Source organism: Penicillium expansum (genome assembly GCF_000769745.1).
Source record: "Penicillium expansum strain MD-8 chromosome Unknown contig145, whole genome shotgun sequence".
NCBI classification, from domain to species: Eukaryota; Fungi; Ascomycota; class Eurotiomycetes; order Eurotiales; family Aspergillaceae; genus Penicillium; species Penicillium expansum.
This window is the reverse complement of record NW_015971172.1, coordinates 131,952-152,043: the sequence shown is the minus strand read 5'-3', so window position 1 is coordinate 152,043 and position 20,092 is coordinate 131,952. Positions and strand designations below refer to the sequence as shown.

The 20,092-nt window shown below is 46.0% G+C and overlaps 8 protein-coding genes across 8 annotated transcripts; 4 read left to right on the top strand and 4 right to left on the bottom strand.

Annotated features, from left to right (window-relative positions):
* Window positions 1-204: 204 nt before the first annotated feature.
* PEX2_043750 (uncharacterized protein) lies at window positions 205-642 on the bottom strand (the record flags this gene model as incomplete). Its single annotated transcript, XM_016741650.1, has 2 exons — window positions 205-432; window positions 487-642. 2 exons carry the CDS (start codon window positions 640-642, stop codon window positions 205-207), a joined length of 384 nt encoding a protein of 127 aa, XP_016603352.1.
* A 362-nt stretch (window positions 643-1,004) lies between these two features.
* On the bottom strand, window positions 1,005-4,358 carry PEX2_043740 (Tetratricopeptide-like helical; the record flags this gene model as incomplete). Its single annotated transcript, XM_016741649.1, has 5 exons — window positions 1,005-2,284; window positions 2,333-2,944; window positions 3,026-3,221; window positions 3,730-3,964; window positions 4,012-4,358. 5 exons carry the CDS (start codon window positions 4,356-4,358, stop codon window positions 1,005-1,007), a joined length of 2,670 nt encoding a protein of 889 aa, XP_016603351.1.
* Window positions 4,359-7,139: 2,781 nt separating this feature from the next.
* Window positions 7,140-8,202, top strand: PEX2_043730 (class I SAM-dependent methyltransferase; the record flags this gene model as incomplete). Its single annotated transcript, XM_016741648.1, has 5 exons — window positions 7,140-7,204; window positions 7,261-7,368; window positions 7,420-7,670; window positions 7,729-7,873; window positions 7,923-8,202. 5 exons carry the CDS (start codon window positions 7,140-7,142, stop codon window positions 8,200-8,202), a joined length of 849 nt encoding a protein of 282 aa, XP_016603350.1.
* Window positions 8,203-9,087: 885 nt separating this feature from the next.
* PEX2_043720 (thioredoxin family protein) lies at window positions 9,088-9,663 on the bottom strand (the record flags this gene model as incomplete). The annotated part of the gene is made up of 3 exons (XM_016741647.1): window positions 9,088-9,379; window positions 9,436-9,514; window positions 9,621-9,663. The coding sequence occupies 3 exons, from the start codon at window positions 9,661-9,663 to the stop codon at window positions 9,088-9,090; spliced, it is 414 nt and encodes a 137-aa protein (XP_016603349.1).
* Window positions 9,664-10,840: 1,177 nt separating this feature from the next.
* PEX2_043710 (Major facilitator superfamily domain, general substrate transporter) lies at window positions 10,841-12,463 on the top strand (the record flags this gene model as incomplete). The annotated part of the gene is made up of 1 exon (XM_016741646.1): window positions 10,841-12,463. One exon carries the CDS (start codon window positions 10,841-10,843, stop codon window positions 12,461-12,463), a length of 1,623 nt encoding a protein of 540 aa, XP_016603348.1.
* A 991-nt stretch (window positions 12,464-13,454) lies between these two features.
* Window positions 13,455-14,282, top strand: PEX2_043700 (uncharacterized protein; the record flags this gene model as incomplete). The annotated part of the gene is made up of 1 exon (XM_016741645.1): window positions 13,455-14,282. The coding sequence occupies one exon, from the start codon at window positions 13,455-13,457 to the stop codon at window positions 14,280-14,282; it is 828 nt and encodes a 275-aa protein (XP_016603347.1).
* A 1,438-nt stretch (window positions 14,283-15,720) lies between these two features.
* Window positions 15,721-16,716, top strand: PEX2_043690 (uncharacterized protein; the record flags this gene model as incomplete). The annotated part of the gene is made up of 1 exon (XM_016741644.1): window positions 15,721-16,716. One exon carries the CDS (start codon window positions 15,721-15,723, stop codon window positions 16,714-16,716), a length of 996 nt encoding a protein of 331 aa, XP_016603346.1.
* Window positions 16,717-17,494: 778 nt separating this feature from the next.
* PEX2_043680 (uncharacterized protein) lies at window positions 17,495-18,163 on the bottom strand (the record flags this gene model as incomplete). The annotated part of the gene is made up of 1 exon (XM_016741643.1): window positions 17,495-18,163. One exon carries the CDS (start codon window positions 18,161-18,163, stop codon window positions 17,495-17,497), a length of 669 nt encoding a protein of 222 aa, XP_016603345.1.
* Window positions 18,164-20,092: the final 1,929 nt, after the last annotated feature.

The window sequence follows — 20,092 nt, the reverse complement described above, 5'->3', positions numbered from 1 at the left end:
AGGAGTGTTGACATCATTTGCAGCAGTCTGATTATTAGAACTAGGGCGTTGAGCATTGAGTGGATAGCATGTACAAATCTTCGTCCGCTGAGCAAGATTCGTGCCATATTGATAATTCATTCCACTATGGTTTTGACACTCAAACTAACAATATTGAAAAATACCCAAAAAGTATTAAATTTTTCATCACGCAACTGTCGCCCATTAATGGCAGCTATGGTGCCCCTTGCCATCGACCATTCTCCACTGATTCACTTGCTCCCAAGTCGACAACCCGACACAGATCGCAATGCGCCAGACCATTCGACGACTGAATCCCTCGCGCCACACACCCCAGATAAGGGTCAGAATAGAAATCGCCAGGAAAGTATTTCTCAGTTTCTCGATACCAGCAGTGGCCACCGAACCCGCAAAGAGAAAATCTAGGACAGTCTATAAACTTAGGATATGCATTCAACAGTCTAGTAGCATGGAAAGAAAACATACTGGAAGCCAGCAACACGAGGACGAAAGCAATGCGGATCCTTCTGGTAGATACTTGAAGACTAATTGAAGGAGTCTTTGTAAAAGGGAGCCATCGTGGTCTGGGTTAGATTTGCCCGAGGGTTTAGGTTTGTCTGAGGAGCAGTCGCCGCACGACATGTTGAATATGTATTATATGAAGAATGGTTTGAAAGGAAAGGAAGACAGGGTTTGATAATGTACCATGAATTTAGGTCCACAGGTCTATAGATATAACGCTGCGGGATTTTCGCGTCATCCGACAAATCCCCACAACCCCTGGCTCGGTATATTCGCAATGCAAACAAGACAAACATAACAACCCAAGAGGGTTTGAAACTTGCGTATCACTTGTCTATCCCTTGTTAATAGTCTGGGGCCTTGTGTCTTATTTGGCAATAGTCCACAGATAAAAACATTAGAGCATGTCATTAGCACGGAGTACCCCACAAGGCGGCTCTGTCCCCAACAGGAATGACGGCGAGAAAGATATTAAATTGGGATCATCGTTGCAAGAAGCAAGTATCGGTATTCTTCTTCTTCATACCAGCTAGCGCCCGCTGATACATTGTCTCCGCCTGGTCTAGTTTGCCTTGTTTCCAGTATAGAACTCCGAGACTGTGAATAGTGCCGAGGGTCAATATATGGTCCGGTCCGAGCGCTTTCTCCTTCCCAGCTAGCGTTCGCTGGTACATTGTCTCTGCCTGGTCTAGTTTGCCTTGTTTCCAGTATAGAACTCCGAGATTGCTAACAGTGTTAAGGATCGATATATGGTCCGGTCCGAGCGCTTTCTCCTTCCCAGCTAGCGCCCGCTGATACATTGTCTCCGCCTGGTCTAGTTTGCCTTGTTTCCAGTATAGAACTCCGAGATTGTGAACAGTGCCGAGGGTCAATATATGGTCCGGTCCGAGCTCTTTCTCGCTCCCAGCTAGCGCCCGCTGGCACATTGTCTCTGCCTGGTCTAGTTTGCCTTGCTTCCAGTATAGAACTCCGAGATTGCTAACAGTGTTAAGGATCGATATATGGCCCGGTCCGAGCTCTTTCTCGCTCCCAGCTAGTGCCCGCTGGTATATGTTCTCACTAGCAAGAAGAAGTTCTTGCTCTCGAAGTAGCCCGGCGATCAGCAAAGCTTGGTCGAGCCGACGCGGTATAACATCATATATGACGTCGTTCTGGTACAAGCGCTGTTGTACTAGGCGCGTGGCATGAGCAGCTAAGGGAGAGTAAGAGAGGTTTGCAAAATCATGCGCCCTATCAACATTTATAGACGCAGAAACACAGTCAAAGGCGTACCAATAAAGATTTGCGTTGATATCCTTATTGAGTGTTGCTAATGTCCAGTCATGCACGCAGTTATGCATACTCCATGACTCCTTGTGAACGTCTAGGAAACAGTAGCCGGCCAGGATTCTCATCGCTCCATGGAAGTCCACGTCATCTGTGATCACTCTCTTCAGCCACTTGGGAGAACTATCGGTAAGTCCGGCATGAAGAAGCTTGTACCAAAGTCTCTGGTTATCAAAGTAGGCCAGTAATTTCAGTAATTTCGCAGCGTCTGGATCTTCCTTCTCTAGGCGAGAGTATGGTATATCCCAGGTCGTATAGAGTGTACCCTCGTACTCCAGAAGCTTAGCCGGCCGGCGGGGGTCAACATTCCAGCGTGTGTTGTACTCTTTAAGGTAGCGTTCGAAAGTGAGGGTACTATGTCGAAGATACGTCCCAGCGGTAGCCAAAGCAAGAGGAAGACCCCCAAGTCGCTCTGCGAGGCGCTTTGCATAATGATCTAATGATAATGGTTAGTAGATGCTAAATATATTTGGTAGTAGCATACCTGATTGAATATCGTCTCGTTTTGATCGGGTTTGCAGGATTTCGAGGCTATCCTTAATATTATTCAACCGCTTTATGTCAAGAGTAATCCCAGCAACTAGATCTGGCCGTCTGGTGGTGACCAAAATAGCTCCATGAGAAGCATAGGGGTAAAATTTGTCAATCCGAAACTGGTCGGGGTCGTCGTAGTTATCAAAGATCAATAACCACCTAGTATTTCTGGGGGAGCCTAGCCATTGGTGTACACGTCTCACAATCTCTTTATCCCCTAACACTCCATCCTCCTCAACGGCGAATATTTGGTAGGCTATCGATCGGAAACTTCCGTTCAATGCGGCCTCAGATACCGCATTAAGCCAGAACACTGAGTCATAAGATCCGCGGCCGGACTCTACGTAGGCAATCGCAAGATGGGTCTTGCCAATACCACCCATACCACCAAGGACTAGGCGCCGTTGCTTTTGAGCTTTGTGATCAGGGTGTAGAATTTGTGTGATCTCAGCAAGTTCGTCATCACGACCGACGAAGAGTTCGGAGGCGATGTAGGGCGCTTCACCGCACAAGATGCCAACGGGTTCCTGAAAGCTAACATCTTCCTTTTGCTTGAAGTTTACTACCAATAGCAGTTAGTTGATATTGTTTTGTAGAGTATTGAGCTTCGCTTTAAGAAACATTTAGTATAGGTCTTCCTTACCTCTGTCCCGTGTTTCCAAGAACGATCTAGCATTCTGAGCCAGGACGCTAATGTGCTCTGCGACAATTTTCCACTCTGCATCTTGAGGACCTTCAAACTTCTGTAGATTGTAATGGTGTCGTTGAAGTGAAGCGCGAGTGACTCCCTTTGAGGGGTCAAGACAGGCCGACGACTCAAAGACGAGGTAATTACGTAACTATATCCCACTCAGCATAGAAAGATAATCATAGGAGTGTACTGTAAGACGACCTACCTCTTTTGGATCTTGCTCGCCCCAGAGTCTCCCTACAGGACTCGGGAAAGCTTCCCAAAAACAAGAGACAGGAATAGGATTCTCACAAACTCGCGTTTCTAGGTATCGGCTGACTATCTCTTCAAGATATTGACTTCCGGGTACAGATGCGGACATGGTCTCTGACCAGATTTGAAAAGTCGAATCCTTCTTGTTGTTTTCATTTATCTTTTTAACCCATACCTCAATTGGAGGGCCACCTCTTCCTCGGAATGGGACACCAAAAAATACCAGCCCAGCGGTAAATTGAAATGAGTTACCCCACATATGGGAGGTGTAGCGGGACCTACAGAGAGCGTGTATAACAGGCAAGCCCCCAAAGCTGTGAGCGATGAAGATCAATGGTCGGGTGGAGTCCTGTGATATATTCTTTTTTAGGAGACTGCAATCAGAGGATTGAAGCAATGCTTACTTTTCGAAGTATCTTCAGACGCTTGAGTAACCCTTCACTCACATCACGCACGAAGGTTTTGGTATGCTGTTCATTGGAGCTACCAAACCACTTGGCATTGTACCCAGATCGCATGATACGGGCGTTCGGGGCCTGTTTTGGGAGCATATCCTTGTGTTTCAGCCAGTCGACCTTAGTAGTCTTGTGAACCCAGGTGTCTCCTGGATCGGCTCCAATACCGTGAACGGCAACTATGCTGAAACAATTTAGCTTCGGTCAACCATAATACAGTATGTGCCATACTCAATAAGGTGTTCCTTGCCTGTATCTGTAGGCTTGACAAGCACTTTCAGATCCCAGTTCTTGTCGTTGGGTATGTCCATATCCGTAGTGTCAACATTTGGATTGTTTTCATCGGCTGTTGCGGTTCCTCGTGCGCTGGAAGAGCTCCTCTCATCGTCTCCCACAAGAGTAGTGACCCCTCTTTCGGTCCTCCCATGACTGGTGTCTCTGGGCAATGTAACTTGCACATCAAAAGCGGAGCTCAGCTGCCCAGTGATATTTGTTTCTATAGCGATGTCATTGTGAGAGCTGCTCCCTAGCCCGGAAATGTTTGTTTTGCTCTTGTCGGATCTTTTGCGGGAATCCATCGAGAGATACAATAGGTGACGGTTTATGGAAAGCTCAGAATGTGATGAGTTAAGAATTTCACCATGAGCACTGATCGAGCCCTTGGTGTAGCAATAACGAGACGAGAAATCAGAGTAGAGTATGGCTTGATGTTCTATCCCGGTTCTTTATTACAGTGTAGTCTTAGGAGTGAAGAAAGGAGTAGCTACTCACATACACTAATGGAACTTTCTACCTGTCTGTTTGCTTTGGAGTGGGGAGCGAGATGTGACTAATCATATACCTAAAGCCTATCACGCCAGTCCACGGGGGCTGCCAAGGTTAGAAGAGAGGCGCTAAGCCTGGCCCAATAGTAAGGCGAGGGCCATCATAATTCGTGATCTTCTTTCCAAAAATAGTCATGGAACTCGACGCAAGAGGCTCTTGCCTCGTTTGCTCACCTCACACACTCTCTCTCCCTCTCGCACAACCTCACTTCTCTAACTTACCCTTACCCTCCTTCGACCAATCATTTATTCAAATTATTCATGTTTTCCGAGAACTCATGCTGACTCGTCTTCTACGTGGCATCTTTCTCTCCGGGCGCTAATGTACGTGGACTATTTGGGAAAAGTGTTCCTATGTTGTACTGCTGAGCCTGTTTAATTGTTCTTTTTGACATCTTTTGCTTTTCCGTCTTCCTCATCTATATCCTTCCTTCTACTGAATACATCGTACACTTCTTTCCAATTATTGGTGACTGGACTAGCCCGCCAACAATCCCGGGGGCAAGTATCACCCCGTAGACCTAATACTGCCATTTTGGGCCTTCAATCTCACCCTAGTATACCTATCGGGTGCGTCTTACATATAGAGGCAAGGATCATGTACTGGCCCTAGCCTGAAACTTGGACTGCCCTGGGGCTCTCGACTTGGCTGTATACGTTGTTTAGTCCCATTGGTGCTAGCACCTAGGCACCTGCACCTGCACGCGCCCAGGTGCAGAGTTGAGCACTAAGCCAATAATTCATCCATCTATGGATTTAAATCTTGTCCTCATACTCCGTATCCCCGGGCATGATGATGCTCGCCCAATTCTAGACGTATTAGCCCCCTGTAGTCTCCCTCTTATCAAACCAGTGCTGCAGAAATAAGTAGATATGAGTAATTTAGCGATTGACCAAGGACACGACTTTTGGGCCGTACGCTCGTGGCTGTTGCAATCACTCCATCGATGGGTGCCGTAGATCCGCTGCCTAGGTGAAATGCGGTGTGTCAGCAGGCAACTGATTGTGGACCTCGGGAGCCCTGGAGGCTCAAAAGAATGCACCCAATAGGACCGCAACACGCCCGGGGGCCGCGAGCCCGCTCCATACCTACCTAATTGTACCCCGCCCCAGTGTCCATAATATTATTACATTTTCACCCAAGGGTATCCATATTCGTTCCAAGGTTTATCTTTCATGATATATCTCGACATATATATATAAATATATTGCCTCAAATCTTGTAGGACTTTCATTTGATTTGTTATTTCTATCAATTACAGCCACCCTACCCCTACAATGGCTAGTACACAAGAGTGGCTGCCGTCACTTCGCGGAAATCCCGACTCATTTAGTGCACTATATGAATGCCACACGTTTTGTGCCCAAATACCAGTGAGCTTAGGAACGTGAAAAAGTAAATACAGCCTCTTATAGATTTCACAGACTCAAATCCAGGATGGACTGCAACCACACGCGCCGTTATCAATGTTGGCGGCAGGAGCCAAGACATACCACTCTATCTGCCGCCATTAATTTCTACTCTCTTGTTTCTAAATTCTCCATTGCCACACAGAATCAACCAATGACTTTCTATAACTGGTCATCCTGATACTTGCGCTCTTGGCAATGGACTGGGCCTATGGCATCAATACCAGAGAGCGATAACCTGCGTTAGATTTATGTTTTCTAGCTTGATAATGTTTCTTCGATCTATGACCTACTTCAGCCTGCGCTCCCGCATCAGCACCAAGGAAATCACCTCAGCTGCACAGAACCCCAGAATCATCGCCAGTTGCTTGTGTATGCCTCCGCAATAGCAACCCGTAATATCACTTGACATCCGTGGTTTCCTTGGCAGACTCATTATTCGAATCCAGTTCAATTTATCATCAAGGCGGGCATGGTATTGAACATTAGGTAGCGGGAAGCTTAGAGGCTTGCCATGGGACGAAGACCGGCTAAGCGGCTGAGCGGACGGGAATCCCTGTTTTTCACACCCTATGGTTGTATGTATCATCTTACAAGTAGGAAATGAACATATAGCAAGATTAGTTTAATGTTATATATAGGTACTAAAGGCACACCTCTACCCCCAGGACAACTTCTCTTTTGCAACTTCCAAGGCCAAAATGGCCCCACTCAGAATCTTCCTATGTTGTAGATGGCAAATCGTCCGTCACCCGCCAGCCGGAATAGTGTAGCCTCAACTTTATCATTAAGGTGATGGGGACAAACCGAGAGGGCCTACCCAAGAAGGTGACCAAGACATCTCATGCAATTAACTGGCTGTTCAAAGAGCTATCACCAAAGACGGAGACTATAGTTGAGCAAAATGCATTTAAATTCGCGTTAGGTGAGCATGGGGGGCCTGAATTGGGGCCTAATTATGTACTGTTACATTGACAACCCCCCTCTGCTACCGCCTTCCCAAGTAGCTATATCTCCTTCCATAATTGTTATACCGCCCGCTATTCTTAGTTTTGCACCTGAGACTCTGCAAAAGGTCAAGTTAACTCACACATCTCGAGATTATATCCCTTTCAGCATTCAAAAATGTCCGACGAAGTCCAATCTCGTGGTGAATATTTACTGGTCAGAAACATGGCCGAAAGCGAAAGGTGAAGACCTAAGCGGCAATCTTCATTTAATGACCTTTTAACATGAAAGAATATAGGTTGGAGATGCAATACAAAGCCTGGCAGGCCAATATTGGGTATCTGCTGCATCCAGCCATCAAACAACATGACCGGATGCGCATTGCAGATGTTGGCACAGGGACTGGGTGAGTTTCAACTGCATCAGAAGGACAAACGTTCTGACATCATTTCCCAAGAATCTGGCTTCGTGATCTCGCAGCTATTCTCCCAATAACTTGTCAGCTTGACGGGTTTGACCTCTCAGACGTCATGTTTCCCCGCAAGAATGCATTGCCGGAAAACATTACCTTTCATCATCAAAATCTCCTTGCGCCATTCCCGGATGAGTACCTAGGAGAATATGATGTCGTCAATGTTCGAGTTATGCTGGTGGCTTTGTCTGATGTCGAATGGGAGCCTGCCGTGAGGAATTTGATGACACTTCTCAGTACGAAGCTTCCTAGCTCAGATCGCATTCATAAAAGGTCTAACCTACTAGTGAGCAGAGCCAGGGGGTCATTTGCAGTGGATTGATTGTCCCGCACATGAATGTGTACTCAAAGGAGAGCCCGAGGGGAAACGAGCCACTAACGCAAGATATGCACTCGATGTATTCCAAAGGACTTTGGTTTCGCTTGGGAAAACACCAAAGTAAGTCTGATTATTCTATTTTTAGGTAAACTAACTGATTCCTCTTTAGTGTTGCTGCTCTTCATGGCACTTTCCAGAAAAGTGGATTGGAATCTTGTGAAGAGCGGATCTACACTCTTGACAACCCAGGCACTCGGGAAGACCTCAATCTAACAGTTGTTGGTGGAATCCAGCATTTTCTGACTGCTGCTTTAAAAATGCACAAGTTAGATGAAATTCAATCTGTGGACCAGATTACAGCCCTGAGGGAGGCTATGCTAAGTGACTTGCACAGCCTTGCCTGCTATTTCTGCTTTGATGTTTTCGTGATAGTTGGGAGAAAATCTTGATGAACAGTCTAGGGATTCGTGCTACAAGGAGAAACCGAGTAGTCGATTCCTATGGGAGCGAAGCAGACGGGTGGGGAGGAAAGGAAGAGAAATAGAGAGCTATCTAGCTATCCACATACAAATAGGATCCGTCAAAGTATTAATATCAAAGTGTAAGGATTCATTCCAGTATATATAGTAAAAATCCATTTTTTCATTTAGGTTTATGCTATTTTAAATAGCTTAGTAAAGACCTTGAATTGATCTTCTATAGTATGGTGGCATATAAATTAGTATCACTCCATTTCGTTCACAGATTTCGTCAAATTTCGGTATTAAATGACTTCCGCGGGCGTTAAGTATTAAGAGCCGATACTCGCTCTTTGTACGTTAAGAAGTAGTAGGGATAAGAAGTTTTTTTAAGCTAGCAAAATCTAATTTTATCAGAGGTCTAACTGCTAGGGCTTACTTCGAATTGCTAATCGCCTGGAAGGCCACCGTAGTCACCTAGGTACCTAACCGCCAGGGCCTCCAGGGCCACAGCCCGTGCTGTGTTTTACCCGGCGATCAAAAAGCGGCAAGGGATAAGCATTAAAACGGAGAAGAAAGGCCATCTCGGCCTGAAATCTGGTGCATATGCATCAATGCCCAAGTCCCAGTCGATCTGCGACGCGGAATTTTATTGATAATAGTGGCCCTTATCTTGGGCGAGGTGTGCATGGTGCATAGTGCAACGTCAACTGATAGGTTTACTTGCATAGAGTTATGTCACAATTTGGATTCGTGATTCGTGAGTTACAGTGATTATACTGATAAAAAACCATACAATTCCCCGGGTATAAGTGGCTGGATGCGCTCCACTCCGAGATTCCCGAAGACCACTAGCCAAAGCAAAAGACAAAGCCTCTATGCCAAGATCTGCTTGATCTGCGCCTCGAGCTTGTTCATATCACCACCGACAACGCGGTTGACCTCCTTGCCATCCTTGAACACCACAAAGGTGGGCATAGCATTCACGCTCAGTTCCCGCGCAACACCTTGCAGCTTGTCCACATCCACCTGGAGGAAACGCACATTTTCGTACTTCTCGCTCAGCTTACCGACAACGGGAGCGACGGCCTTGCAGGGTCCACACCAGGTTGCGAAGAAGTCAACGACGACGGGGCCGGAGGAGACGAGGGCTTTGAAGATGACTTGGCTGTTGGGCAGAGATTAAAATCCAATATTTTGAGCGCATAATCAAGCAAGGCTTACTTGTCAATCTCGGTGACCTTTCCGTGAGACATGATGGCTGCTAGGCTGGAGTTGCGTGACTTGAAGAAGAGACGGACAGCTTGTGAGGGGTTAGTGTTTGGTCGGTTTGTTTCTATTTGATGTGGCCCAAGTGTATTGTGGGACGCGGGCAGACGTCACGGGAGGTATTGCGTGGCACTACTTACCAATATATATCGCAGTGAGAATTAGAACGGTCTTGAGCTCCATCTTCAGTTGTCGTCCCCAAGGTCTTTGGTGGAGCGTCGTGTTATTTGGCGTGGCACGTGACCTGGAACTATGCCCTATCTGATCACGACATCCGAGACGAAATGAGGTCTCGATTAGGTCTCAGCTAAACATATCTTACTTTGATTAAGCTAAATCTAGGCATTGAGGCTTCCGCAAGTTTAATGCGACAACAACTACCAAAAACCTCTGTGACCAACGACAAATAGTGTGATGTGCTTCCTTTTCCATGTGCCATATTAACAGCTTTAGAGACAAAACATGTACTTTATACATACCCTCTAATTGGCAGAAAATTTTGTTATATACTATGTATGTTGTAGTCGAACAAGACAACAAGGCTAATAAATATCAAAAATAGAAGCGGGCCTGCATCAGTATACCTAATCACCTTCATGGGGTTCACCCTGTGATGCATCCCTATAATGCATACCCCTCGCGGATCGGGCCTTAGGGGCTTGATTTATTTACCTTGCATATTTACAGAGCGTCATTTCGTTATTAATTTTTAAATATAAGGTATAAGGCCTTCGGGTTAGCATGGCTCCGAAACGAGATGAACCACTATATTGAAGGCCAATTCTCAAGAGATGGGGCTCCGAAATCTGAACTTGTCGTTAAAATTTCGCATGATACTTAACATATAAGATCTACATTGGCTTCTATGCGGAACAACGCCAATTATCGTTGACCTCAATAAGAGCCAATGATCCTTGCTTGGGCTCTTGACAAATACTTTGGATGCAACTATGGAAACATGAAATTGAGAGATGCGTGCGATAAAGTCTTTTCTTTTGACCTGACCTGACTAGACCCCCCAGCGCGAGGATCCTCGACTGGGGAAGATTTTCGGTCTGTGAATTCCCTGGTTGAATATAAGAATTTCATTACGACTACTATAGTTCATGCTATCTCTGCTTTTTCTTATTGGTATTTTAGGACTGGGAACTAGAAAGCCTCCCAATTGGTGGACATCATGTCTCACATTCTCTCTGATAAGGTGTGTACGTATGTTTCAGCTCTGGAATGCAGCATCCAGGGGCTTTAATTGAAGGTTCCATATGTACCCCACCTAAATGTCGATACCTTTATATTCAATAGCCGTGCACTAAACACAGCAAGAGAGCCCATGCTCTTTTCTACTCAAATTCCGCTCGCCATGAATTTACAACACGAACCCCCCAAAATAGAGCCTGAGTCAAGCTCCAGTGATACCATCACCAACTCCACTACGCAGAAAATTACCAAAAATACTACCGCCAGCACGACTGGGTCGATGCTACGGCTCTCACTATGCGTTTCGTTTTCCGCATGGATCTCGAATTTTGACAACGGCTATTCCGGCACAGTCCTGATCATGCCTTCTTACAAACACGCATTTGGAAGCTGCGAGCAAGTCCTCGACCCGAACACCTATGCTGAAATCCAGCATTGTTCGTTGACCCCACTGCAACAATCCCTCATCAGCCTCAACTTCCTGTTCATCGCCATTGGAGGCGGTATTGCTGGTGTGACTGGTCAGTACATCGGACGCAGGGGGTCAATCCAGGCTGGATGCGCATTGGCTATTATTGGTGCAGCTGGAATGCTTGGCACCAGCGGAAGCTTCTTGCGCTACATGGTGTGCAGATCAATAAGTGCTGTTGGAATTGGACAGCTGATGGCAGCAAGTGTGACCTATGGCTCTGAGTGCATCGTTGCCAACAAGCGTGGCCTGTCTTTAGGCTTGTATAATGTCGGACTTGCCGGGGGTAATGTTGGTGCTTTCGCAGTATGTGCGGGCTCTGCTCGTCTGGAGCCAACAAACGATTGGCAGTGGAAGACACCCATTTTATGCCAAATACCGCTGGGAGTGATTCTCGGTGCTGGTATTCTGATGCTCCCTGAGTCTCCGCGCTGGCTTATGGGACATGGTCGAGAGGAGGAGGCGCGGAAGTCGTTTGGCGTGCTCTACAACCAAAGTCCATATTCGCCGGAAATCACTGCGCAGATTGACGATATCCGAACTAACCTTGCGACCGAGCGTGTAAACCTCAGAGCCGTTTCGTGCTTTGATATTTATCGCAGGAAGCATATCGTTCGTACCATGACATCTGCCATGATCATGGTTGGAATTGCCATCACTGGTATTCAGTTCGTACAACCGTACGCTACACTGTTTCTCAAAGGAGTTGGCATCAGCGATCCATACTTAATCAATGTCATTATTGGCTTGTGTATCCTTGGAGGATCATTCCTTGGCCCGTTTATTGTGGAGTACGGCGGAAGGAGAATTGCCATGATTTGGGGCTATACTGTCATGGCTGCCTGCATGCTCGCTCTTTCCTCTGTGAGCACCGCTCTTGGAATGGATGAAACTGCCGATATTGTGACGGTTGTTCTTCTGTGCTTGTGGGCTTTTGTTTTTGGCGCAACTATTGCCGCGAGTGCTAATCTATCTTCCGTGGAGATGCACAGTGTTTCGCTTCGCACCTTCGGACAAGCCAACACAACAATATTTTATGGTATATTTGCCTTTGGTGCTACATTTTGGACGCCTTACATGTTAGGCGCGGAGTACGGGAACATGGGTCCCAATGTGGGATATTTCTATGCAGGTGTCACTGCTGTCATCGGGATTTTAACCTTCTTGTTCGTGCCGGAGACTGCTGGAATCACGCTGGAGCAGATCGATGAGGGTTTCAATTCAGGAATAAAGGCATGGAAAACGTCTCTGCACAAAAATAGAGCCATTGCTTCCTCTCAGCAACGGATCATGGCAGGTGGGAAGGTTGGAGCTTAATTCATGGCGCTGAGCCGTCATCAATTGAGTGTGAATGTCATATAGAAACAACATAATGATTATAGTACATATGTTAAGACTAGTGGGTATCATTGGTGAAATCACAGGGCCTTAAACTAGGGACAGAAATCTCAAATGAATAGATGATGGGGAAGAATATATACACAGTGCAGAAATAACAATGAGAGAAGCCAAGTATCATAAATATGCCTTCAACCATAATTATGATCTGATATATGACAGACAGACTCTAGGCAACATTTTAATAAAACATGTCTCACATCTCTCTTCTTTTTCCTGTTTCATTGATCTCGTTTGGTGTTGTATAGCACTACTCACGTGACCGCCTGGCCCTAAGAAACGCGTTCTTTCCCCGGCATATGCCAACGTGTAACAGGCGGTAGGATGAATTGAATTTCACCAAAATTATGGAATTCAAATGTGATTACAATCTAGTTTAATGCGTCTACGGACCAAGACCACAATATGTCATATTTTGCAGTGATCGGCCGCTACATGCACGCCAGTATACTATTAGCTAAAGGTATGTCAATCCAAAATATCTTGGTAACTGGGGCTTGTGAGAAAAGCCTATCTTGGCATTCAAGAATGGAAAGGACATTGTATTGATGGCAGTTGAATCTTTTAAAATGAGTCTATCAAACTTCACTTACCCCGACATAAGTGTTATGTTATGTTGACTCTACTCGGTCACCACTGCCTCATTTGTCCTCTTTCCACATGCAAACAATAGCTTTAAATTGAATTCAATTCTTCCTCTTCTTCCTTTCTCTCTCTCCTATTTCATCCACCGTGGGCACTTCTGAAGTCAGAAAAACGTACAGTTTTGATCGGGACATACCACCCAAAGTGAGTTGATGACATTCCCACTTGCAAGATACAATGATCTGTTAACAAAATCTTCTTTGAAGTCACAAAACTCAGTCATCACGCTCATATCTCAACCTCTTCTGCTCCTTCCTCGGCCATCATGTCTTTCTTCGCCAATCCCCGTCCTGGCGGTCGGCATGGTGCCGACCCTGAAATCCCTTCAGCACCGCGCACTCAGGCTACCAATCTGCCAAAGGAGACTTCCACTACACTTCTGAACATCACGAAGCTCAGACCGGACTCTAGTCTCACCGTTTGGGGAAATGAGATCATTCATGTCTTGCAACCCTTCCAGCTCGATGCACTTGTGGACTATGATCTTCCGAGGCCCCACATAGGGGATCCCAACTACAACCGGTGGAAGTTCTGGACTCTTGTTGTTGCTAACTGGTTGTTTAACCAGGTGGATGCCTCACTTCAGCTCAAAGTCAAGGCACACTCGAACGACCTCACCTTCGCCGATGAGATATTCAATACAATCAGGCTGCTGAGCCTGCACAGTCAGTCTAAGTTCCTTGCAAAAGAGTTAAAACGGTGGGAGGAACTCAAGCGTGACGAATTTTCCACGCCGGCGGACTTCATCATGGCGTATCAGAACCAGTTCAATCGTCTGAAGACAGAAGGCCATGAACCCTCTTGTGACGTTGCGCTTGTTCGCCTTCTACAAGAGCTGCACGGGGAAGTGTTAAAGGTTCCGTTCATCCAAGAAGAAATAAGAGATTTAGAACGGCCCGTGGACTATCAACTTTTCGTCTACTACTGCAAAGTCTTGGTCGCCGAATCCCGCAAGCCCACCGTATCGCCTACCGAGAATACCTCCATGGGAATTTACGGAGAAGCGAGAGGCCGAAGCCAGAGCAGTGGACGAGACATCTCCTACCGTGGCTGGAGACAAAGCACCAAGGGACGCGGTCCGGCATGGGAGTAAGGGTTTTGTTGTGTACACTGCCCGGACCTTGCAACTAATAAGGTCATGGAAATGGGCACCTATGATGGAGGATCTCGGATATTTCACGAGTCAGAAAAAGAAAAATAAAAAAAAAGGTCACAGCTACAAATTTCTGGCAACATTCAGCCAGAACATAGCAATGTAACCAATTGTCTCCCTCATAATTTCTATTCTGTAGATCACAATAATTAGGATTCCACGATCTTTGTTTGTCGCGAAATTTGACTAGATTGTACGAGTAGAAACCAAAGCTTCCATTTGCTTTTTTTTAGACTAAGGCGCATTTAAAAAGTTTTCCAATTCAATGTCCGTGACTTGCACATTGGAATTTCGTCAGATATCTCTGAAATAAAACGCATAATGCCTCGTTTAGGATATTCTAGAGCACATTCTCTGCCTGAAGCAAGCGTAGTAGGTGGTTAAATCTGTCACAGTTCTAATTATTTATTTTCAATTTAATATCATACATTACACAAGTGATATTTTGACTGCGATAGGATGGAATGAACGATGTAACGTATTTCACAAGCGAGTGGCCACCCCAAAAGCACATAGTAAATGCGATAAATTATAATCTGATATCTCAACAACTATATTATTATTTTATCCTATTACTTGTGCATAGTAATTGATAAGGATTTTAAACACAATATATCAAATTTAAAGAAAGTAGAATGCTATATTATCATCATTTCGAAAATTACCGAAAATTACGTTGCTAAAAACTAGAAATATATATATCGCAATCATCAAGCCATACATATTTTCCAAACTCGCTAAAAGGGCTAGACATCACCTAAAAAGTATTGAGCTATAAGGAAACCCCTTATAGCCCACTGTTGCTAAGATACCAAGTTGTAATTTATTACATTTACTATGTGTTTTTGGGGTGGCCACTCGCTTGTGGTGGTCATTCGCTTGTGAAATACGTTACCTATGGTAAGGCGCTAAGGCAAAAAGACAAACAGTCAAACAGACGATATCAGACACAAGATCAGACACAATAATGTCGAACTTGCTCCGAAGTATGCACTGCGGCCCAATTATTGAATCGCCCATGTTGGCCTGCATGGTGCACACACCTTTCTCTAACGCCCTGGCAACGGCAAACGGTCAGCCACACTGGCAGTACAGGTGATGCTAGCGAGGAAACCACAGACAAGGAAGATGCTGGTGGGTGACGTCCTGCTGACGCTAATCTTGATCCGGGCGAATACGAGGCTGAGGCTGAGGCTGATGCTGACGCGCAGGTGCCCAACCACGCTGCTGACAAAGATGCCAATAACTCCCGAGGTCATTTCGGAGGACTCTGGTTTCCAAATATCTCATACTACTACCGATATGGTAATTGAGGGGCCTAAAGAGTATCAAGATGATTGAAATACAACCAAAAGGAAAACTGGTCGTGCCAACAATAATGTTCGTGACGATTCAGCCAAAGCCGAAGTCAAACACCAAGCTGGAGACGAAGGCAAAACCAGAGGCGAAGATGAAGGCAAAACCAGACGCAAAACCCAAACCAGAAGCAAAGCCTAAGCCGGAGAACAAGGCTAAACCAGAGACCAAGGCCAAACCGGAGGCGAAGAGCAAGCCGAAGGCAGAGAAAGAGGGCAAAACAGAGACGAAGCCCAAGCCAGAGACAAAGACAAAGCCCAACCCAGAAGCAAAGCCCAAACCAGAAGCAAAGCCCAAACCAGAAGCAAAGCCCAAACCAGAAGCAAAGCCCAAACCAGAAGCAAAGCCTAAGTCGGAGAATAAGGCTAAACCAGAGACGAAGGCTAAGCTCGAAACGAAGGCTAAGCCCGAAACGAAGGCTAAGCCCGAAACGAAGGCTAAGCCCGAAACGAAGGCTAAGCCCGAAACGAAGGCCAAACCGGAGGCGAAGAGCAAGCCGAAGGCAGACATAGAGGGCAAATCAGAGACAAAGCCGAAGCTGGATACGAAGAGCAAGCCCGAGACAAATACCAGACCAAAGGCAGAGACAAAGGCCAAACTAGAGTCGAAGCCTAAGCCTGATACGAAGAGCAAGGTAGAGACTAAGGCCAAACCAGACGCAAACCCCAAACCAGAAACGAATGTCAAACTAGAAACAAAGAGCAAGCCGGAGACAAAGGCGAAGCCCGAACCAGAGACGAAGGCCAAAGCCAAACCAGACGCAAACTCCAAGCCGGAGACCAAGGCCAAACCAGAAACGAAGCCTAAGCCGGAGACGAAGATCAAACCCAAGCCAGAGGCAAATACCAAGGCAAAGCCAGACACGAAGAATCCAGACACGAAGACGAAAGGCAAACCGGAAACAAAGATAAAGGCAAAGCCGGAAACGAAAACAGAAGTCGAGCCGAGAAAAAGAAACAACTCAACAAAGAAGATTACAATCAAAATGGGGACGACAACAATCCAGCTGGAAACCTAGAAGATTCTAGCGCCAATAAATCCAACGGAGCGGAGGAAGATGAGGCTAGCGACGATGAAGCTGACGCCACGTATTGGGCTGATGAATATTCCAACAACTACTAATAAGATGAAACTGGCGATAATGAAGATGAAGCCTCTGGTAGCGAGGCTAATAAGCTGCCAAAGACGAACAAGATTGTACAAGGCAAATGCAAGGAGAACAGCGAGATTGACCCTTCAAAGATCTGGAATAGGTAGTTGGATTATCCTCGAGCCTATCATTTGTGATCTACTGCTCATTTTTGATATTCAATCAAATTGTCATTGAATCAGTTCAACCCACGATTCTCAACCTGGCTTTCTGGGGATTGTAGGACCCAGGTGTTCCGTGGACCTATTTCCATCAGACTCCTGTATCTTCCGTTTTCGGAATACGAAAGATTGCGCAGAAGTAGCGCTTCTCGTGACCAATCACCAGAGGTACTCTCGTATGAGATGCGAGGACTCCAGGGCATATCCGGTTCCAGATCAGCGCCACCCATGCACCATGGCTCATGTGAATGAATTCTCCAAAGCGGATCGTCAGGACCCAACCCAGGGCCCAAATTGATCCAGCGGGTGATAATGAGAGCCACATGACCACAATAGTCCCGAATTTCAAAACAACAGTCTGTATTGCATGTATTGCACGTGCCGTCCAGTTGGGGAAATAATGTTCCCTCCAGATGAGCTAGGAACAAAGGCTCAACCAGACTCGCCATGTCGGAAAAAGGTATGTGTGGGCATATCAAGAAGTCTCATGAAGGTAGTATCGACATTATGGTTGGTTCAAAGAGATGTGTGCTTTGGTCCTCAGTCAACATGATATCTTGGATCCGCAGATATAGACCCACTGGCTCTGTGCAGACTTGTGCTTCGATGGAATACAGAGTGGTTGACTTGGCATGCTCTTTGATTTCAACATGTGACAGTAATTCAGTGGTAATACCACACCGAGGGCCGTGGTAGAATCGCTTCATAGCAAGTTGGAGATGGAGGAATGAAAGGCAGTAGTCCGTGTGAGGAGAGAAATGATTTATCTGCATCTGCAGTTCGTCTTCCCTCCACAGATAGTTGACGACACATGGAAGCCGACATCTGCTCATTACCCGCATTCCTGTTAGTCCAAAGATCTCTGGGCCCTCAAACTTATGGAGAATAACGCAACAGTAGCACAGAAAATGATGCGGAAGGTCGCGTTCGATCCGGTGCAGCAATGCTAGCTTTTCGCTTCCCATCAGCCGTGGAAGAGTCGTTTTGTATTGAATGGCCATAAAGAGTCGGTGGTTGCACATCGAAAGGCAAAGGACATCGTTAGGCGAAAGAAAGTCCGAGATCCAAAATATGAGTTCCATAGGAAGTCCATCCAACGAGTTTGGGTTGAGAGCTACGGGCTGGTCACCTAAAGGTAGTTGGTGTTGAGCCATTTTTCTTGGACTCATGGCTGCCAGCAAGCTACCCGACACGAGTCAAATCAAGAGAAACCTGTGTGAGTGGTTGCCTTTTACTACCGGATAGTGGCAAGGGTCGTTTGGGCCAAACCCAGAAGATTGGTGTGAAGCTTTGTCGTACTGGAAAGGTTGAGGGCTAGTCGAGAAAGATGACGTTAGGAAGTGACTGGCTTGTAACAGATATTTGATGGAAAATAGAGAGTGATGAAAGTTGAACGAAAGAGCCATGAAACCCGTGTTTGACGATGGAATAGGAAATTGATCGAACACAGTATCAGAGTCTGATGAATATATTTGGTCTCAACCCTCTGTTTCACTGAGAAGATATTTATCATAAGATGAAGTCGATTCCTTATTCGATATGAGCCTTGACTAAAATATTCATAGGTACCCCCGCCCAGCTCCGAGCTTCTATTCCAGGCGTGCCATCTCCTCCTTTAGGGCCCTCAGCTCCTCCGCCCTGCCAACCTCTAGTTCTTCAACTCTCCGGGAGAGTCTATCAACCTCCCCCGGGAGTCTGTACTTAGCCTCCTCCGCACTCTTCTTAGGCCGGTACTTTTTCACCAGAAAGGCCAAGAACGCTACGAACCAGCAGCTGGCATACTGGCCTTCCTCGACCTGGGCTCGGATCGCCCCCAGAAACCTATTCCGGATATTGTTCACCATTGGCTTCACAATTCCCATCGCCGCATTGGTGATCCATGCGGATGGTTGCCACCATCTCTCTTTGACAGAGTTTCTCGAACCTCATCTCATCGAGCAGATTTTCCAGGACTTCTAGCCTCTTGCGGGTATTGGTGATAATTGAAAAATGCATAATTGATCGGTTTCACCAGTAAGACGGAGTGGTATTTGTCCCCTCTCTTTTCACAAAGAAGAAGGTCAAGACACGTCTAGGTAGGGGCCATCTCAACTGTTGGGGCCTGAAAATGCCCCGTGCAACGTGTAACATTGATCATCGGCCTGAGAGAGGGGTTAGTTTGGAAAGTATACTTTGAGAATGGAAGGAGTGTTTGTCTTACTTTAAGTTGGATCTCAGCCACCAGTATGATGGAAGATGGGATTCTCGTTCGACGTCCCCTAGTGATCTTTTTTGGGTCTCCCCTCTGGTGTGCAGGATGGATGGTGGAGATGGGGGCTTCAAAATAAGTGCCGGATATGGGTGAGGGATGTCATCTCTGCAAGTTTGCAGATCTCCTCGATCCTCACTTCCTCAAGGAAGTTCTCCCAGGCGGCCATTTTTCGGCCAGCACTTGTGTTCCCTGACTCTACCCTTGTTTGAAGGGTGGCCAGTGCGGTTTCATAAATCGAAACCGAGTTCTCTGCGAAGGCTCCCTAGGCATTCAGTTAGTTCCAACGTCTTTTTTTCAAGAATCTGATGCTTCCACGATTACTTACGTAGAAACGAAAAGGAACCCTAGAAGACAAGAAAAACGATGATAATCTGATGATCTTCATTTTGATAGCTAATAGCCAAGCGAAGTAACGAAGGGAATATAGATGAGGATAGAGAATGAAAGAGGGTGGGAGGGTCGGAGGATGGGAAGAAGATTAAAAAGATGGAATGAGTCTACTTAGGAAGGTACTGACCTGACTATGACCTGACTATGACCTGACTATGACTTGATTTCCACTTGACATTGACCTATTGTTCTTTACCTCTTCTCTACTTTTCGTCTTCTTCCTACATGTAGTTTATCTTATACTATATATTCTGATCTATTTGGTCAGTGATATTACACCGTTTTATAAGGACCACTTTGAAATGTCTTTTGGGGGTCTTCTTAGATATCTTCCTGGATGCCTCTTTTGGATGTCTTTCCAAATATTTCTGATGTAGCTAGAACTATGAATTGAAATATGTTTGGGAATAGATTGCCGTGAACAGTCTAATAACCCTTACCA